Source organism: Haliotis rufescens, unplaced genomic scaffold (genome assembly GCF_023055435.1).
Source record: "Haliotis rufescens isolate VD_foot unplaced genomic scaffold, xgHalRufe1.0.p SCAF_1, whole genome shotgun sequence".
NCBI lineage: Eukaryota > Metazoa > Mollusca > Gastropoda > Lepetellida > Haliotidae > Haliotis > Haliotis rufescens.
The window spans coordinates 19683181-19697422 of record NW_025963779.1 but is presented as its reverse complement, the minus strand read 5'-3'; the positions used below and the strand labels follow the sequence as shown (position 1 = coordinate 19697422).

Here is a 14242-nt window from a genome sequence, read left to right as displayed (position 1 = left end):
GTTTAAGCATGAAATCGCGATCTATATTAAAAATATGGAACTTTATGGATACAAAGAGCTAGGTTTGGAGCTGTGACAAAGATTTCTTATGCATATATTTTGGCATTAAGACATCGTGTCTGAGCCGAGAAATCGAGGCGACGAAAGCCGAGATGTCATTTGACTTACGATATGCGATCGCATGAAAAGTTGGAAATAATAACTAAGATGTCAGTTTGGCAACTTTTATAGATATATTTTTGATGATTTTATTACTTTGTAAATAAAGACGTTTCAGCGTGTGAAACGTCTTTATTTTGCTATTTGACATGTTCGATGAGGACCCGTTATCGAAGTGTGTCCGAGAATTTTATTTTCAATAACATTGCGGGAAATTGTGTCAAGTGAATATATCTTTAACCTATAGGTAAAAAAATGATAAAATCAAATGGAATACGTATTTCAGACATTGTGAAATGTGATAGATTTAATAAATGAATGATATGACAAGTAGGTTAATATAATTATAAACTATTTTGACGTGGCTTAGACGGTCTACCGTGCGGTGTGACTTGTGGCTTTGAACGGCCAACAGTGTTGAAATAGTTAAACTGGTCACCACTGCGCTTAGCGTTGACAAGCTTTGATGGTATTAGAGAAGGATCCCAGCAAGAAATATCAGAGTGACTTCCCTTTGCTTTACGATCGACGAGGGAATGAAATCTTTTTTATGTTTGAACTTTTTGTCGAAAAGATCGGCGGTAATAAAAAAAGGGTAATTTTCATTTTTATTTTTTTTTAACATTTGGACTTTGAAAGAGCGGCGCATCCATGAACCAAGAAATAAAAAAATGGTCACCTAATCCTTTGTCAAATTGAGGTGATGATAAATCAGTATTATGTATTCCTAAGCATCGTAATTAGTTTTGTCTGCACCAGGAAAAGGTTAAAGCATAACAACGTTGTCCAGCATATCTCACATATACCTTAACATCACATTTATCAATCAGAGACGAGAAGAAATCATTTTGATCAAGCATATCTCACATATACCTTAACATCACATTTATCAATCAGAGACGAGAAGAAATCATTTTTGTCAGACAGGTCTAAGTAACTGTCTAAGACCTGCATCAAAGCTTTCCTGCCAGCACATTTCAGAAACTGTAGGCCCAGTGGAAAAATTGTAGGCCCAGACATTTTAGCTGAAGCAGGGAGACATACTCTTGCTTTACACAAAACACAACCAGTGAACCAGAAGCTTCTACTGCTATCACACCGAGTTTCCAGAGACTTAGTGGTGATAAATGAAGCCTACATTTATCAGGAAATTATAAACTTGACAAACATCTTTGCGACTACATGTCATACACCATTTGACAGGTCTGATCTGATCCTAGATATGAAAGTTATGTAAATCACTTTACGTAAATAATGCTTAATAAATAATTACGTAAATCAACTGCCGTCCGTCAGCATGGTTAAGGCCCGCTGAAATTTAAAACTATCAGCCTGAGAACAAATCTGTCAGCCTAGGGCCTACAGGCCGATGTGTATTCTGAACACTGGCGTGGTCCTACCCAGCCATGGTGAAGGGCACATGTACTGATCACTCCCAGTCTCTCTTTACTTTAATGTTTCTTCTGGGGGTGAATATTTCATGATCTAATTACTCACAGAAGCTGTTTAGCATGTTGGTAATGGGCACATTGACATTTACAAACAAATTTAACAGTTGTTCATGTCATTCCAGTACGTCTGTGCCCAGTTTGAAATAGTTTATCTCTGAGTGTTCCCTGTAGAACAAGCTGGCTGTCCATACAGGTGAACGTATGTGGTGGTTGGGACGTACCGTGGGGTGTGCGAAAGTTGGGATTCAATTTCTGATGGTTTGAAATGTTTAAGGAGTTTGAATAATTGATGTATTGAGAGGTGAAAGTTAATCTGCTAGGTGGGACAGGGTGAAGGATTGATGAAGCTTCGCACCTGTGACAGCTTGTCGGTATGGTTGTTGATTTGCGATTCATTATACACTTTGTGATAAGACATGGTTAATGTCACCCAATCAGTGTTGAGAAGGCTATTACCACCCGTATGGTCATCGATGAACAGTGATTGCTTGATAATTGTCATATCTCAAATATTTCTGGCAAGACCTGTTGATATAAAAAGTATTAACTTAAAAGCATCAGTTCTTGGTGTTGAAAAGGATCATACAGTGAGGTTGTTTATTAGACTTGGTTGCTGTGATAGGTTGTGTCTGTTTCGCAGAATCCAGTGGGCAGTATAAGGTTGCTGTGATAGGTTGTGTCTGTTTCGTAGAATCCAGTAGGCAGTATAAGGTTGCTGTGATAGGTTGTTTCTGTTTGCAGAATCCAGTGGGCAGTATAAGGTTGCTGAAATAGGTTGTATCTCAGGTCTTTGAAAGGCATTTAGAAGTGATACACATAAGGAAGAGAATATGGATGTCAACTTCTTTATTATGAGGAACACAGCGTTTCGGAGTATATGCTTACTCCTTCATCAGGTGAATGAATGCCATGAGGCAAAGAGCATATGTATGTACATGTAAGGATAACAAAATTGATAAGATAACAAAAGGTAGAAAATAAAAAAGGGTACAAGCTAACAAAGGAAGCCAACAGATGATTGGCGCTGATAGGTGATTAGCAGTAGACAATGGAAGCCAACACTTCATATCATAGCTAAGTAATTGGTTGCTGTGATAGGTTGTGTCTGTTTGCAGAATCCAGCAGGCAGTATAAGGTTGCTGTGATAGGTTGTGTCTGTTTGCAGAATCCAGCAGGCAGTATAAGGATGCTGTGATAGGTTGTGTCTGTTTTGCAGAACCCAGTGGGCAGTATAAGGTTGCTGTGATAGGTTGTGTCTGTTTGCAGAATCCAGCAAGCAGTATAAGGTTGCTGTGATAGGTTGTGTCTGTTTGCAGAATCCAGCAGGCAGTATAAGGTTGCTGTGATAGGTTGTGTCTGTTTGCAGAATCCAGCAGGCAGTATAAGGATGCTGTGATAGGTTGTGTCTGTTTGAAGAATCCAGCAGGCAGTATAAGGTTGCTGTGATAGGTTGTGTCTGTTTTGCAGAATCCAGCAAGCAGTATAAGGTTGCTGTGATAGGTTGTGTCTGTTTGCTGAATCCAGCAGGCAGTATAAGGTTGTGGTGATAGGTTGTGTCTGTTTGCAGAATCCAGCAGGCAGTATAAGGATGCTGTGATAGGTTGTGTCTGCAGAATCCAGCAGGCAGTATAAGGTTGCTGTGATAGGTTGTGTCTGTTTTGCAGAACCCAGTGGGCAGTATAAGGTTGCAATGAACAGGAGGGAACAGGATGGAGACCCAGACCAGTTGGCAGATGATCTGGAGTATGACCTCGTCATCAGCAGCAGCAGCAGCTCCGAGTCCGAGTCCGAGGCAAGTGATACCGAGGACAATGTGGACTCGGGATTTGGTGGCACCAGTGGCCAAGAGCTGACCCTCGTGGATGACGACTCGCCTCTTTTGATCCACCCGGAACAGGATGGGGAGGCAGACCAGGGTAAGTGCTGCCTGTGGAATCTCTATACTTACAAGTGGCACAAATAAAGGGGATGCTCGTATAGCATTTTAATATCAGGATGCCCTTGGGCTTTTAGGGTTATGATAAGGACCCCTTGGGTGTATGGATGTGTTTTTGAGGGAGAGCATAACATGTTATGTGTGTTCATGAAAAGCTCAAATGTGTGTTTTGGAGAGTGAATGCGACATGTTCATGTTACAAATGGATGATGTCACTTCAGTTCATTGTATATACTGAGTTGAGGATGGAAAGCATTTTGTGTTATTTCTTTGACTATGTTGACATGTATGAAACAACACAGAAAAACTCCTGATCAGTGACCATTTGATTACAATTCCTGCTTTGTCTCTCCTCAGATGTGGGATATGAGTATGACGGCGAGGGTGAGGGTGAGGGCGAGGGCGAGGGGAGGGAGAGTGTTGTGGAAACTACGCCTGATGTCACATCCAAGAAGGACATTCAGGATAAAAAGAAGAAGAAGAAAAAGAAGAAACGGTAAGACATAACACTGCATGACATGGATGGCTGGCTGGGAGGTTCCAGTCGTAATGCATTACTTGATTATACCGCCTCACTGGTAACCTTGACCTGGGAACAGGTTAATTGGAAGGTCCCGGGCACGCTGCCCCTGTTTTGGCTCGGAGTCAATAGTTGGGCTAGGTAAGTGAATGATCTGGTGTTTGGTAACACTGGACTTATATTTCCCATTTAATATATACAGTGTATAATGTTTCAGGCATGTACAGTATAATGAACTGGAGGATATAACAAACTGTTTTGTTTTATCCCGGCCATTTGCTGTATATATGCTTATAACGAACAATGGTTATAACAAACTAAAATTAGTGATCCCTTTGAGTTTGTTATAATTGTAGTTTACTGTATATCCCATTAGTATTGTTAGCTTTTATTTACGTTAAGATTGTTTCACTCAGTTGCTTTTCTAAGCAGCTCCTGCTACCATGGTGACATTTTTACCGTGGAATACCTCGCACAGTAAACCCTTCATGTTTCTGTCTATATTCTATTTTAATATCTATTCTTAGGCTTCTGATTTGATAAGAGATGTTGCCAACAGGATAGCCCTCTGCATGTTTGACTATGATATTTTGTCCCTACTATGGAATAGCCAATAGAAAGTTTGATATGATTTGAAAAACTGTTTTCAGCTGCTCTCGCACATCTAGAGGATCATGGGATCCCCACTCTTGTGGTATATAGCTTTATTGCTTTAACTGAAGAGGAGGGGTGTTACACCTGAAACAATTTGCTTTGACAAAGTGGGTGCTTGAAATGGGTTAACATATTCTACGAGACAAAGTGGAGACATCAAGCCACTCGTGTTCCACTCAATCTTGTACAATGTTTATGACACACATAGAAGCTTCAAGCAAATCCAGGGTCAAGACCAGTCTGACATGACAGCATCACAACCCCCTTGAGCCACACTTGTGTCATATAAATGAACCCCATTCAACCAGGGCAATAAAGTCATGACTTTAATACCGGCCTCAATGATACAAGCATGCACACTGTTAAACTTTATCACATTGGATTTATTCAGAGGTAATGTTAACATATAGTTAAGGCACCGTTTCTGTGTCAATAGAAATGTTGCCATATTCCTATGAGACCATCGGCGACATTAATAACCTTTCATCAGCCCCGACCCACGTCATGACAGTATTAGATTCATATATCGTGTGTGCAGTGAGGTTACAAAAGGTCTCCCCTTGCTACAGAAGGCATGGTACTGGTATGTTGGCGTATAAGGAAACCTAATCCCTCCATTTAGTCTGGGTTTCTGTACACTCTGCACTGACTGCTAATGTTTCAGGCATTGTTGCAATTCACCGTAGCAGAAAGCATTAACTGAGTTAGCAATCTAGTTGTGGTGAATAGAGATGGGGGCAAGAAGGCTGGAATCTAGAGATTGGTGCATGCAAGGATAATATTGTCAGAATGTTTCCTTGTTTTACAAGAATTACTCAATTGTTAGTTCAAATAATGTACATTTTTTTAATATATTTTTTTATCCGTCAAGATCCGGGGTAGAATAGGTCTTCAGCAACCCATGCTTGCCATAAAAAGCGACTGTGTCGTGAGAGGCGACTAACGGGAACGGGTGATCAGGCTCGCTGACTTGGTAGATGCATCTCATTGTATCCCAATTGTGAGGATCGATGCTCATGATGTCAGTCACTGGATTGTCTGGTCCAGACTCGATTATTTACAGCCCTCATGTAGTAGGAATATTGCTGAGTGCGGCGTTATACAATAAAAGAACAAAAAAATTATTTTTTATATTATGTCTTCATTATGGTATTGGTTTATGTAGTGAGAGTTTGTACATGTTACACTGACATTTAAAGCTGAATATTATGTTGATATGATATGCTTAATAGTTCGGTGTAACTCTGGTTTTTTTTAGCCCAAAGCCAAAAATTGTGATGCCTCAAAGCAACAAAATATTTTCCTTAATTTGGTATGCACCTATGTTCATTATACCAGATCCTACCCACTAAAATCAATACAATATTTCTGATGTCACATCTAAATTTGACTTTAACACTGGCGTCAAGATATAAAACAAATATTGCACATGACTGTTCACAAAGTTTGTCTACTGCCAAGCAAATCTTATTGCCATCTGCCAACACTGAAGCTTATAACAGATAGATGAGTTACATGTCAAGGGTTGCCTTCAGTTTTGCCAGGATACAATAAATATTTTGCCCAACGCCAACGGATTTGACAGCTGAGATGAGTTTCAGTATTGATTTATTGTGTAGTGTGGGTGTTGTGTTGATAGTCAGGTAGTTTCAGGTGGGGTAGGGCCCAGATAGGACATGATTGATTGAATGAGGTGGGGATGGTAATAAAAGCGGGCATATGCTGCATGTTGGTGAAAGGGTCTGGTTGTATGGGTACGGCTGCGGATTGGTACGGAAACTAGGGATACGAAGCTTCATAAGGGCAGCCCAATTATGTTGTTTTCACCCATTTCTTGTTAAATATGCAAAAGGGAAAGAGAATACATGATATAAAATCAATCTAGACAATTAAAATATTAAATTATTCCCTAAATAAATCCTTAAAATAGTTTTATTTCAAATTATAAGAAAAGAGCATATATTTGTTTTTCAGTCAATCACTGCATTTAACTTCTTCTTTTCACCTTTGCAAAATGTAAGGCAGAGTCATCCTTAATAAAATAAGCAAATAGTTTTTTTCTGGACTGAAGAGAAGTGAATTGAATTATCATTAATCGTTGAAATGATTGATTGAAAAATAGGAATAAATTGTCAGCTATATTTTAGATATGAACTGGGTAACAAAATTTCAAATATGAACTGGTTGACACCCAGAAATAATTTTAACCATGTGTTTGATTTCTACACAACACACATCAACATGATTAACTTTAGGATAAATAATTAATTAGATTGTAATGACTTTTTGTTGTTGGCGTCTTTCATGTGGTTCTCCCTCAGGCCTTGTGGACATTCCTGTTAACGCGAGGAGTCACCCACCGATCTGAAACACGAGATGTTATCTTGGAGATTGTATGTTTAAGCCATACACAGTCAGTACATTGCTGTAGAGACTTTGCTAAAGCAGTCCGCTTCAGGGTGTTCCTAATACTAATGTAAGGATCAGACAGTTGCTCTGTGATGTTGTTTTGGGGTATAGCAGTGTATAGCTTTATAATATACTACTCCACTTTTGAAAGGGATGTTTTAATCTTTCCATGAATCACAAAACTGATTCATATAATATGTCAAGTGTGTATTTAAATATGGGACATATCTGATTATCCCTGTCAAAAGTTGAGTAGTATAGTTCACAGAGTGCCTTCAAACCTGTTGCAAGGAAACTCAGCAAGTGTTCAAAATGATATAGTAGTCATTGTTATCGAGTCTCAGGGTTGAAATATATATTTTTGATTTGAGATCAATAATATTTTTTATGGAACTTTATTATTTCGTATAAAGTTGATAGTAGCCCAGCCAGAGTGATGAAGCACATTTATAAAGAACATGTGGAACATCATGTTTGTATCACATGTATCACCCCAACTCAAATTAAAAAAAACAAAAAAAACTCTCGGATTTTCTTTACATGTCTTTTGCCCATGCTGCCATTTTGGCACCATGGGTGACGATTAAACTGGTCACCACTGCGCTTTGCGTTGACAAGCTTTGATGGGATCCCAGCTAGAAATATCAGAGTGACTTCCTTTGCGTTACACTCAACATGAAAACAAAATCTTTTTTCGTTTGAACGTTTTATGCATTTTTTGAAGTAAAGATGGGCGGTAATAAAGAAAGGAGTAATTTTATTTTAATTTTTTTGCAACATTTGGACTTTGAAAGAACAGCGCATCCGTAAAACAAGAACTAAAAAAAAATTGCCTAATGTATTTCCACAATTTCAAAATAAGGATCAAAGTCAAGGGGGCCAAAGTCCGAAGCCTTAGTTTTGATTTAGAAATAAAAGATTAATGGGGTTCATGGATCCAAAGTATTACAACAGTCAGCCTCAAGGACACCAGGTCCTCTCCCTCGTTCCTTCTTCCGTTCTCCTCCCTTCACACTTCATTTCTAACGCTGAAAGAGATCGGTTTAATCAAATATGTGTTAATGGTAATCACAGAACTAGGGTAAATTTCATTCTGTGAATCTCAACTATTAATTAACACAGTCAAGTGTGTATTTAAATATGTGACATATCTGATTATCCCTGTCAAAGTTGAGTAGTATAGTTCACAGAGTGCCTTCAAAACCCTTGCAAGGAAACTCAGCAAGTGTTCAAAATGATAGTAGTCATTGTTATCGAGTCTCAGGGTTGAAATATATATTTTTGATTTGAGATCAATAATATTTTTACGGAACTTTATTATTTCATATAAAGTTGATAGTAGCCCAGCCAGAGTGATGAAGCAGGTTTAGAAAGAACACGTGGAACATCATGTTTGTATCACATGTATCACCCCCAACTCCTATGGAGATAATTATACCCGGCACTTATAAATATTCGGTTCTACATAAGTTGCATCGTAACACACACACAAAATACCAGATTTGAATTCAAGATGTCTGAGATCTTACTAAGGCGACATGTTTTTCTTTCTTGGTTTATGGATTTAAAACTCATTTCAAAAGTGAGGTTGGCAAATTAAAAAAAAAAAAAGACCTCTCGGATTTTCTTTACTTGTCTTTTGCCCATGCTGCCATTTTGGCACCATGGGTGACGATTAAACTGGTCACCACTGCGCTTTGCGTTGACAAGCTTTGATGGGATCCCAGCTAGAAATATCAGAGTGACTTCCCTATGTGTTACACTCAACGAGAAAACAAAATCTTTTTTCGTTTGAACGTTTTATGCATTTTTTGAAGTAAAGATGGGCGGTAATAAAAAAAGGAGTAATTTTATTTTTATTTTTTTGCAACATTTGGACTTTGAAAGAACAGCGCATCCGTAAAACAAGAACTAAAAAAAAATTGCCTAATGTATTGCCACAATTTCAAAATAAGGATCAAAGTCAAGGGGGCCAAAGTCCGAAGCCTTAGTTTTGATTTAGAAATAAAAGATTAATGGGGTTCATGGATCCAAAGTATTACAACAGTCAGCCTCAAGGACACCAGGTCCTCTCCCTCGTTCCTTCTTCCGCTCTCCTCCCTTCACACTTCATTTCTAAAGCTGCAAGAGATCGGTTTAATCAAATATGTGTTAATGGTAATCACAGAACTAGGGTAAATTTCATTCCGTGAATCACAACTTTTAATTAACACAGAGCATTTTCCTAGCAAAGGAAAAACAGCGGAGTTGATAAGTTATCTGCCTTGGTACACAGAAACATCAGATTAAAAAATGGACTGATTAATTCATTAGGTCTCGGTGGTTGCTGTGGTGTATCTGTGTTGAAGACAACAGGGTGGTATACATGTCAATGTACGCAACTACGGGTATCATTCTAATAAACGTGCATACAACAATATAGATTAGGAGAAATATGTTGATATTCGTTCATGTATTCCTTTTACAGAATTCTTAATTAATTATTTGCGTATTTGCATATGTATGAATTAACATCTAAATACAAAATAACATTCAGAGCTCTGGATAAGCTTTTGGGTATTGGGATAGTTTACCCAGGGGTTTGATTTTGATTGGGTATCCACAATTTTTAGAGGGTAATGAAATTTGTTTTACCCACCTGTTTCTTGACATTTGTTTTTTTTAACTTGAAAACCTATTTTGTAACAATCTGTGTAAATCAATAAAAACAAAACCTGTCTGCGTCTGCTTGTGGATCCCTTTCCAGGAAGCCATTTTTGTTTCAAAACTTAGCATTAAAAAAAAAGGAGGTATTTTTGTAATCTTCAATCAGCGACTGTTTAAGATACATTGACTAGGCACGATGTGCTTTTCAATTGGAATCTATCGGTATTCAAGTTTGTTGCACAAACTTTTCTCGAATGATGTCAGTGATTGAATTTCGCGATGGGCTGATACTCAATCATGTTATCTAACAGTTGTAATATATACTCAATCATTTTATGTAATTGTTGTAATATACACATTAGTTGTATTTCAATAGCGTATTTATTTTTGTTGTTGAGTATTTGATAGGCGAGAATTTGATTTGTATTTCTGTTTATTTAATGCTTATTTTACACAAATACACAGCTGATCTCGAGCTCTGGTGTTTATTGCAGTTTGCACTGTGAATACAGCCTTGTTGAAATGAGTCAAAGCCTTAAGGAGGTCTCATTCTTCCTGAGTAATTACGGTACAGGGAGAGGTCATCAAAGGATATATGAGTAATCTATACCCCATTGTGTCTCTTGGCTACGTGGGTATGATCCCTATATTCACCGACTGTGACTTTCAGTGGGATCACACGCTTAGGACATGAGCCGGCATTAATATAAGTCTTAATCTGATATGATAGGTTATTATTGACTATCAAGTCAAGTCAATGTAGAGGACGTCTATATTACTTGTGTGATATGGGCAGTCAATATACAATATGTTTGGCTTTTTAAGTAAAGGATAAAACATGACTCTGTTATGGATGACATAGTAACACCTGAGGAAGGCAGTGACCGAGCTAGTAAAACTGAGGGTATAAAATATATATGGCTATGAAATATTCGCTAAACATGGGACCTTCTAATGAACCACGCCTTCTTCCAGTTCTGTGGGCTGATGGTAAGAGTGCCTGACTACTGATCAGCGTGCAGTTGTACAAAGCGATCTTAGTGCTAAGGTGGTTGTAAGTCCCATACCTTAACATAGGCTTCTGGCAGTCGTAGTGCTAAGGTTCTTTTGTACAACGGCACCCAGGAAGTTAAGGTTGATTTGTACAATGGCACCCAGGGGGTTGTGGTTCATCACTCATCAGTAATGAAAAAGTTGCATTTCTTGTCTTCGAATTAAGAACATTGGATGTTTGAAACCTGAAGTCCAAACTCACTCTGCTTCCCTACTCATCGTCTTACCATGAAAAGTAAAACTTCATACTCTGTCTTACTAGCAAAAAGTAAAACCTCATACCCAGGATTAGGTCTAAGAAAAAGTAAAACCTCCAAAGGTGTTATATTTTTGTGTGTGTGTTGTTTATGCTGTAATGAGTGAGTGAGTGAGTATGGTTTTACGCTGGTTTTAGCAATATTCCAGCAACATCATGGCGGGGGACACCAGAAATGGGCTTCACACATTGTACCCATGTCGGGAATCAAACCCGGGTCTTCGGCGTGACGAGCGAACACTTTAACCACCAGGCTACCCGACCGCCCCTATTCTGTAATGAGGGGTGGTGGGGTAGCCTTGTGGTTAAATCATTCACTCATCACACCGAAGACCTGGGTTCAATTCCCAAAATGGGTACAATGGGTAAAGCTAATTTCTGGTGTCCCCTGATGTGATATTGCCGGAATATTTCTAAAAGCGCATAAAAACGTACTTGCTCACTCACTATTCTGTAATGAGGCCACTGGCCCATTATACAAGCATATATACTCACATTAGATATATTATAGAGAGTGCCAGGATGTTTGCCCTATGTATAGTACCAGACAGTATTGCTATTTAGTATACTCAATAACATCTTTAACATATCTAAAGAAAATAATTTTACCTAAACTAAAAGTTATGACACATTTGAGCTGGAAAATAGTATTGTAAGTTTTTGCTGGTTTGGATGGACACAATAAGACTTTGGTAAAATACTGTTTGTTATGCCTGCATACAACAGACATTTGAGGCAAACATGGTATTCTAATTCTACTATTAATACTATACAAAATGGACAAAATCTTAAATTTCTGTTGATTTACTGCCGACGGATTTCTATCATTATAGTGTGAGTTGAGCATCTAAATGTAGATAAAGTCTAAAGAATATTCCCCATTATGAATACACAATAACGTCCAAAACGATGGTCAATATCTTTGATAGGTTTATAAGAGATTTAAACGAGCCTTTTATCTCATTATGGTGGAATAAAGAAACTACATCAGTATCAGGAACTTATTCAGTTGCCTTTGTTGTTACATAGAAATAATGATCAAACGTCAGGAATGGCGTTTGCTTTATTAACATTTTGCAACAATAGCATTAATGTGGCACACTTCAGTGCTATATTGAACCTCCGACCATGAGAGTCTACAATTTCTGCCTATTTCAGTGTTTAGCATGCTAAGAAAAATATTCTGTTGGAATATATCGTAGTTGAAATTTGCATTTACACAATTAAGTTTATTAATCGGTTCCGTAAATTACCAAATTATGAGTGTTTGAATACAATACTTTCTTGACTAGTTGATCAATTGATCTGATATTATTTGCAGAATTAAATAATGTTTATGATTTGTGTTTGAATGACATCTAGCATACAATAATATAAGGCCTTTAATGTTCATTTGCACAGCTTGTTATTGTTGAGAGATTAATGAGAGTTAACTGTCAAGTAGTTTTGATCATTAAGGCAGTGATAATGGGCATAGTAACTTAACACAGTTTCCTAATCATGCTAATGAGTATGTTGTTAAATTCATCAAATGTAATGGTCGTCAGATGAGTTTGGCACAATCAATAACAGCAGCACGGAATGGAATTGCTGAACGGCAGATTGGATCTAAATTAATAAAATCATCATTCAAACCTGAAAGATTGTTGAAGTAAAAAAACTTAATTCGTCTTCAGGAACAAGCTATGGGGACAGAAAGAGGTATTAGATAGAGGTATATAAAATAGAGGGTGTAATCAAAATATGCCGTTCAGCGATTCCATACCGTGAGCAGGGTGTGTCTCATACAGCAGGAAGACATGAGTAATCATCTTCGTCATGTTCCTTGCTTCAGTGTGTTAGGAAGAGTTTGTAGATATTTCCGAGGTATCTGTTCAGTGTTTTGTTTCAATTATCAGGATATTTGAACATTATATATATACAGTTTGTTTAACGCAACATTTAGCAATATTCCAGCTTAAGATGGCAGTCTGTAAATAATTGAGTCTGGACCAGATATTCCAGTGATTGACATCATGAGCGCTGTTCCATGCAATTGGGTACAATTACACACCACCAACCAAGACACCGAGACTGTCTACCTGATTCATTTAGTTGCCTTATGATCAGCATATGTTGCGTGGGGCCAGTTCTAACAGGTCATGTTAATATAGACATTATGAAATATGAGTTTAAGATAGTAGTTGTCATTCTGAAGAAAATATATCATCTTATTTCTCATATCTATATAGAGCATATTGGAAGTAAGGTCATATTTTTTTTTCAGAATGACAACTGCTAATACTCATATTTCAGATGGTGTTCGTTTGGCATCAGCCATGTGTGCTGTATCTGTACCTGAAATTACTTTGAATTGTTTTCTTGTAGATTGCTGTACATCTGTCTCTCCAACTGCAAGTATGATGTGGGTGAGTACAGTTCCTCCTGTTAGGGGAAGTCACTTCAACAAGATTAGCTTCACTCATTAGTCCTCTGTGGAGTAACTTAAGGTACTTTGGACGTGATCATGTTAGATGTTGTCTGAATAAAGTCGACACAACTATATCTGTGTGTGTATGATGCATCTTGTAGTTCGGCGGACGTCACGGAGGTTTGGCTTCAAGGAGGTGTCCGATGATGACGACTGGTCACTGTACTGGACAGACTACTCCGTGGCACTGGAGAGAGTCATGGACATGAAGAAGTATCAGGTGAGCACAGAATCTCCTGTAGAAGGAGTTCCTCATAGACATTACATCATTGCTACTTTGAGATAGGTCAGTTATTGTATGAACCAGTAAGTTATGGCTTTTTCTTCAGAAAATCAATCACTTCCCGGGAATGAATGAGATTTGTCGGAAGGATCTGCTGTCTCGAAACCTCAACCGAATGCTCAAGATGTTCCCTAAGGAATACAACGTCTTCCCTAAAACATGGTGCCTTCCTGCTGAGTATGTACATGTTGTACACCATGTTGTATGTTGTTGTCAGGATGTTGGGAGCAGTTGGTTGAGAACACAATTCTTTATTTGAGGGGACCCATGAAGATCTGGGATAGAATAGGTCTTCAGCAATCCATGCTTGCTGTAAAAGGCAGCTACAGCATTCTGCATGACCTCAATGGTGTGTGTCACTGTTGAGTGAACGAGTCGGTGACTTGTTTTTCCCTGGGGAATTGA

At 38.2% G+C, this 14242-nt stretch overlaps 1 protein-coding gene across 6 annotated transcripts in view; it reads left to right on the top strand.

The window, feature by feature from the left end:
• LOC124113390 (tubulin polyglutamylase ttll6-like) overlaps positions 1-14242 on the top strand; it is a 55072-nt gene that overhangs the window by 15656 nt on the left and 25174 nt on the right. For all 6 annotated transcript variants that reach the window (XM_048392643.1, XM_048392638.1, XM_046473700.2 and 3 more), the window contains exons 3-7: positions 3275-3526; positions 3904-4042; positions 13452-13492; positions 13656-13774; positions 13884-14014. In XM_048392643.1, coding sequence (XP_048248600.1) covers positions 3301-3526; positions 3904-4042; positions 13452-13492; positions 13656-13774; positions 13884-14014 — 656 coding nt within the window. In that variant the 5' untranslated portion in view covers positions 3275-3300. The remainder of the gene's footprint in view (positions 1-3274; positions 3527-3903; positions 4043-13451; positions 13493-13655; positions 13775-13883; positions 14015-14242) is intronic.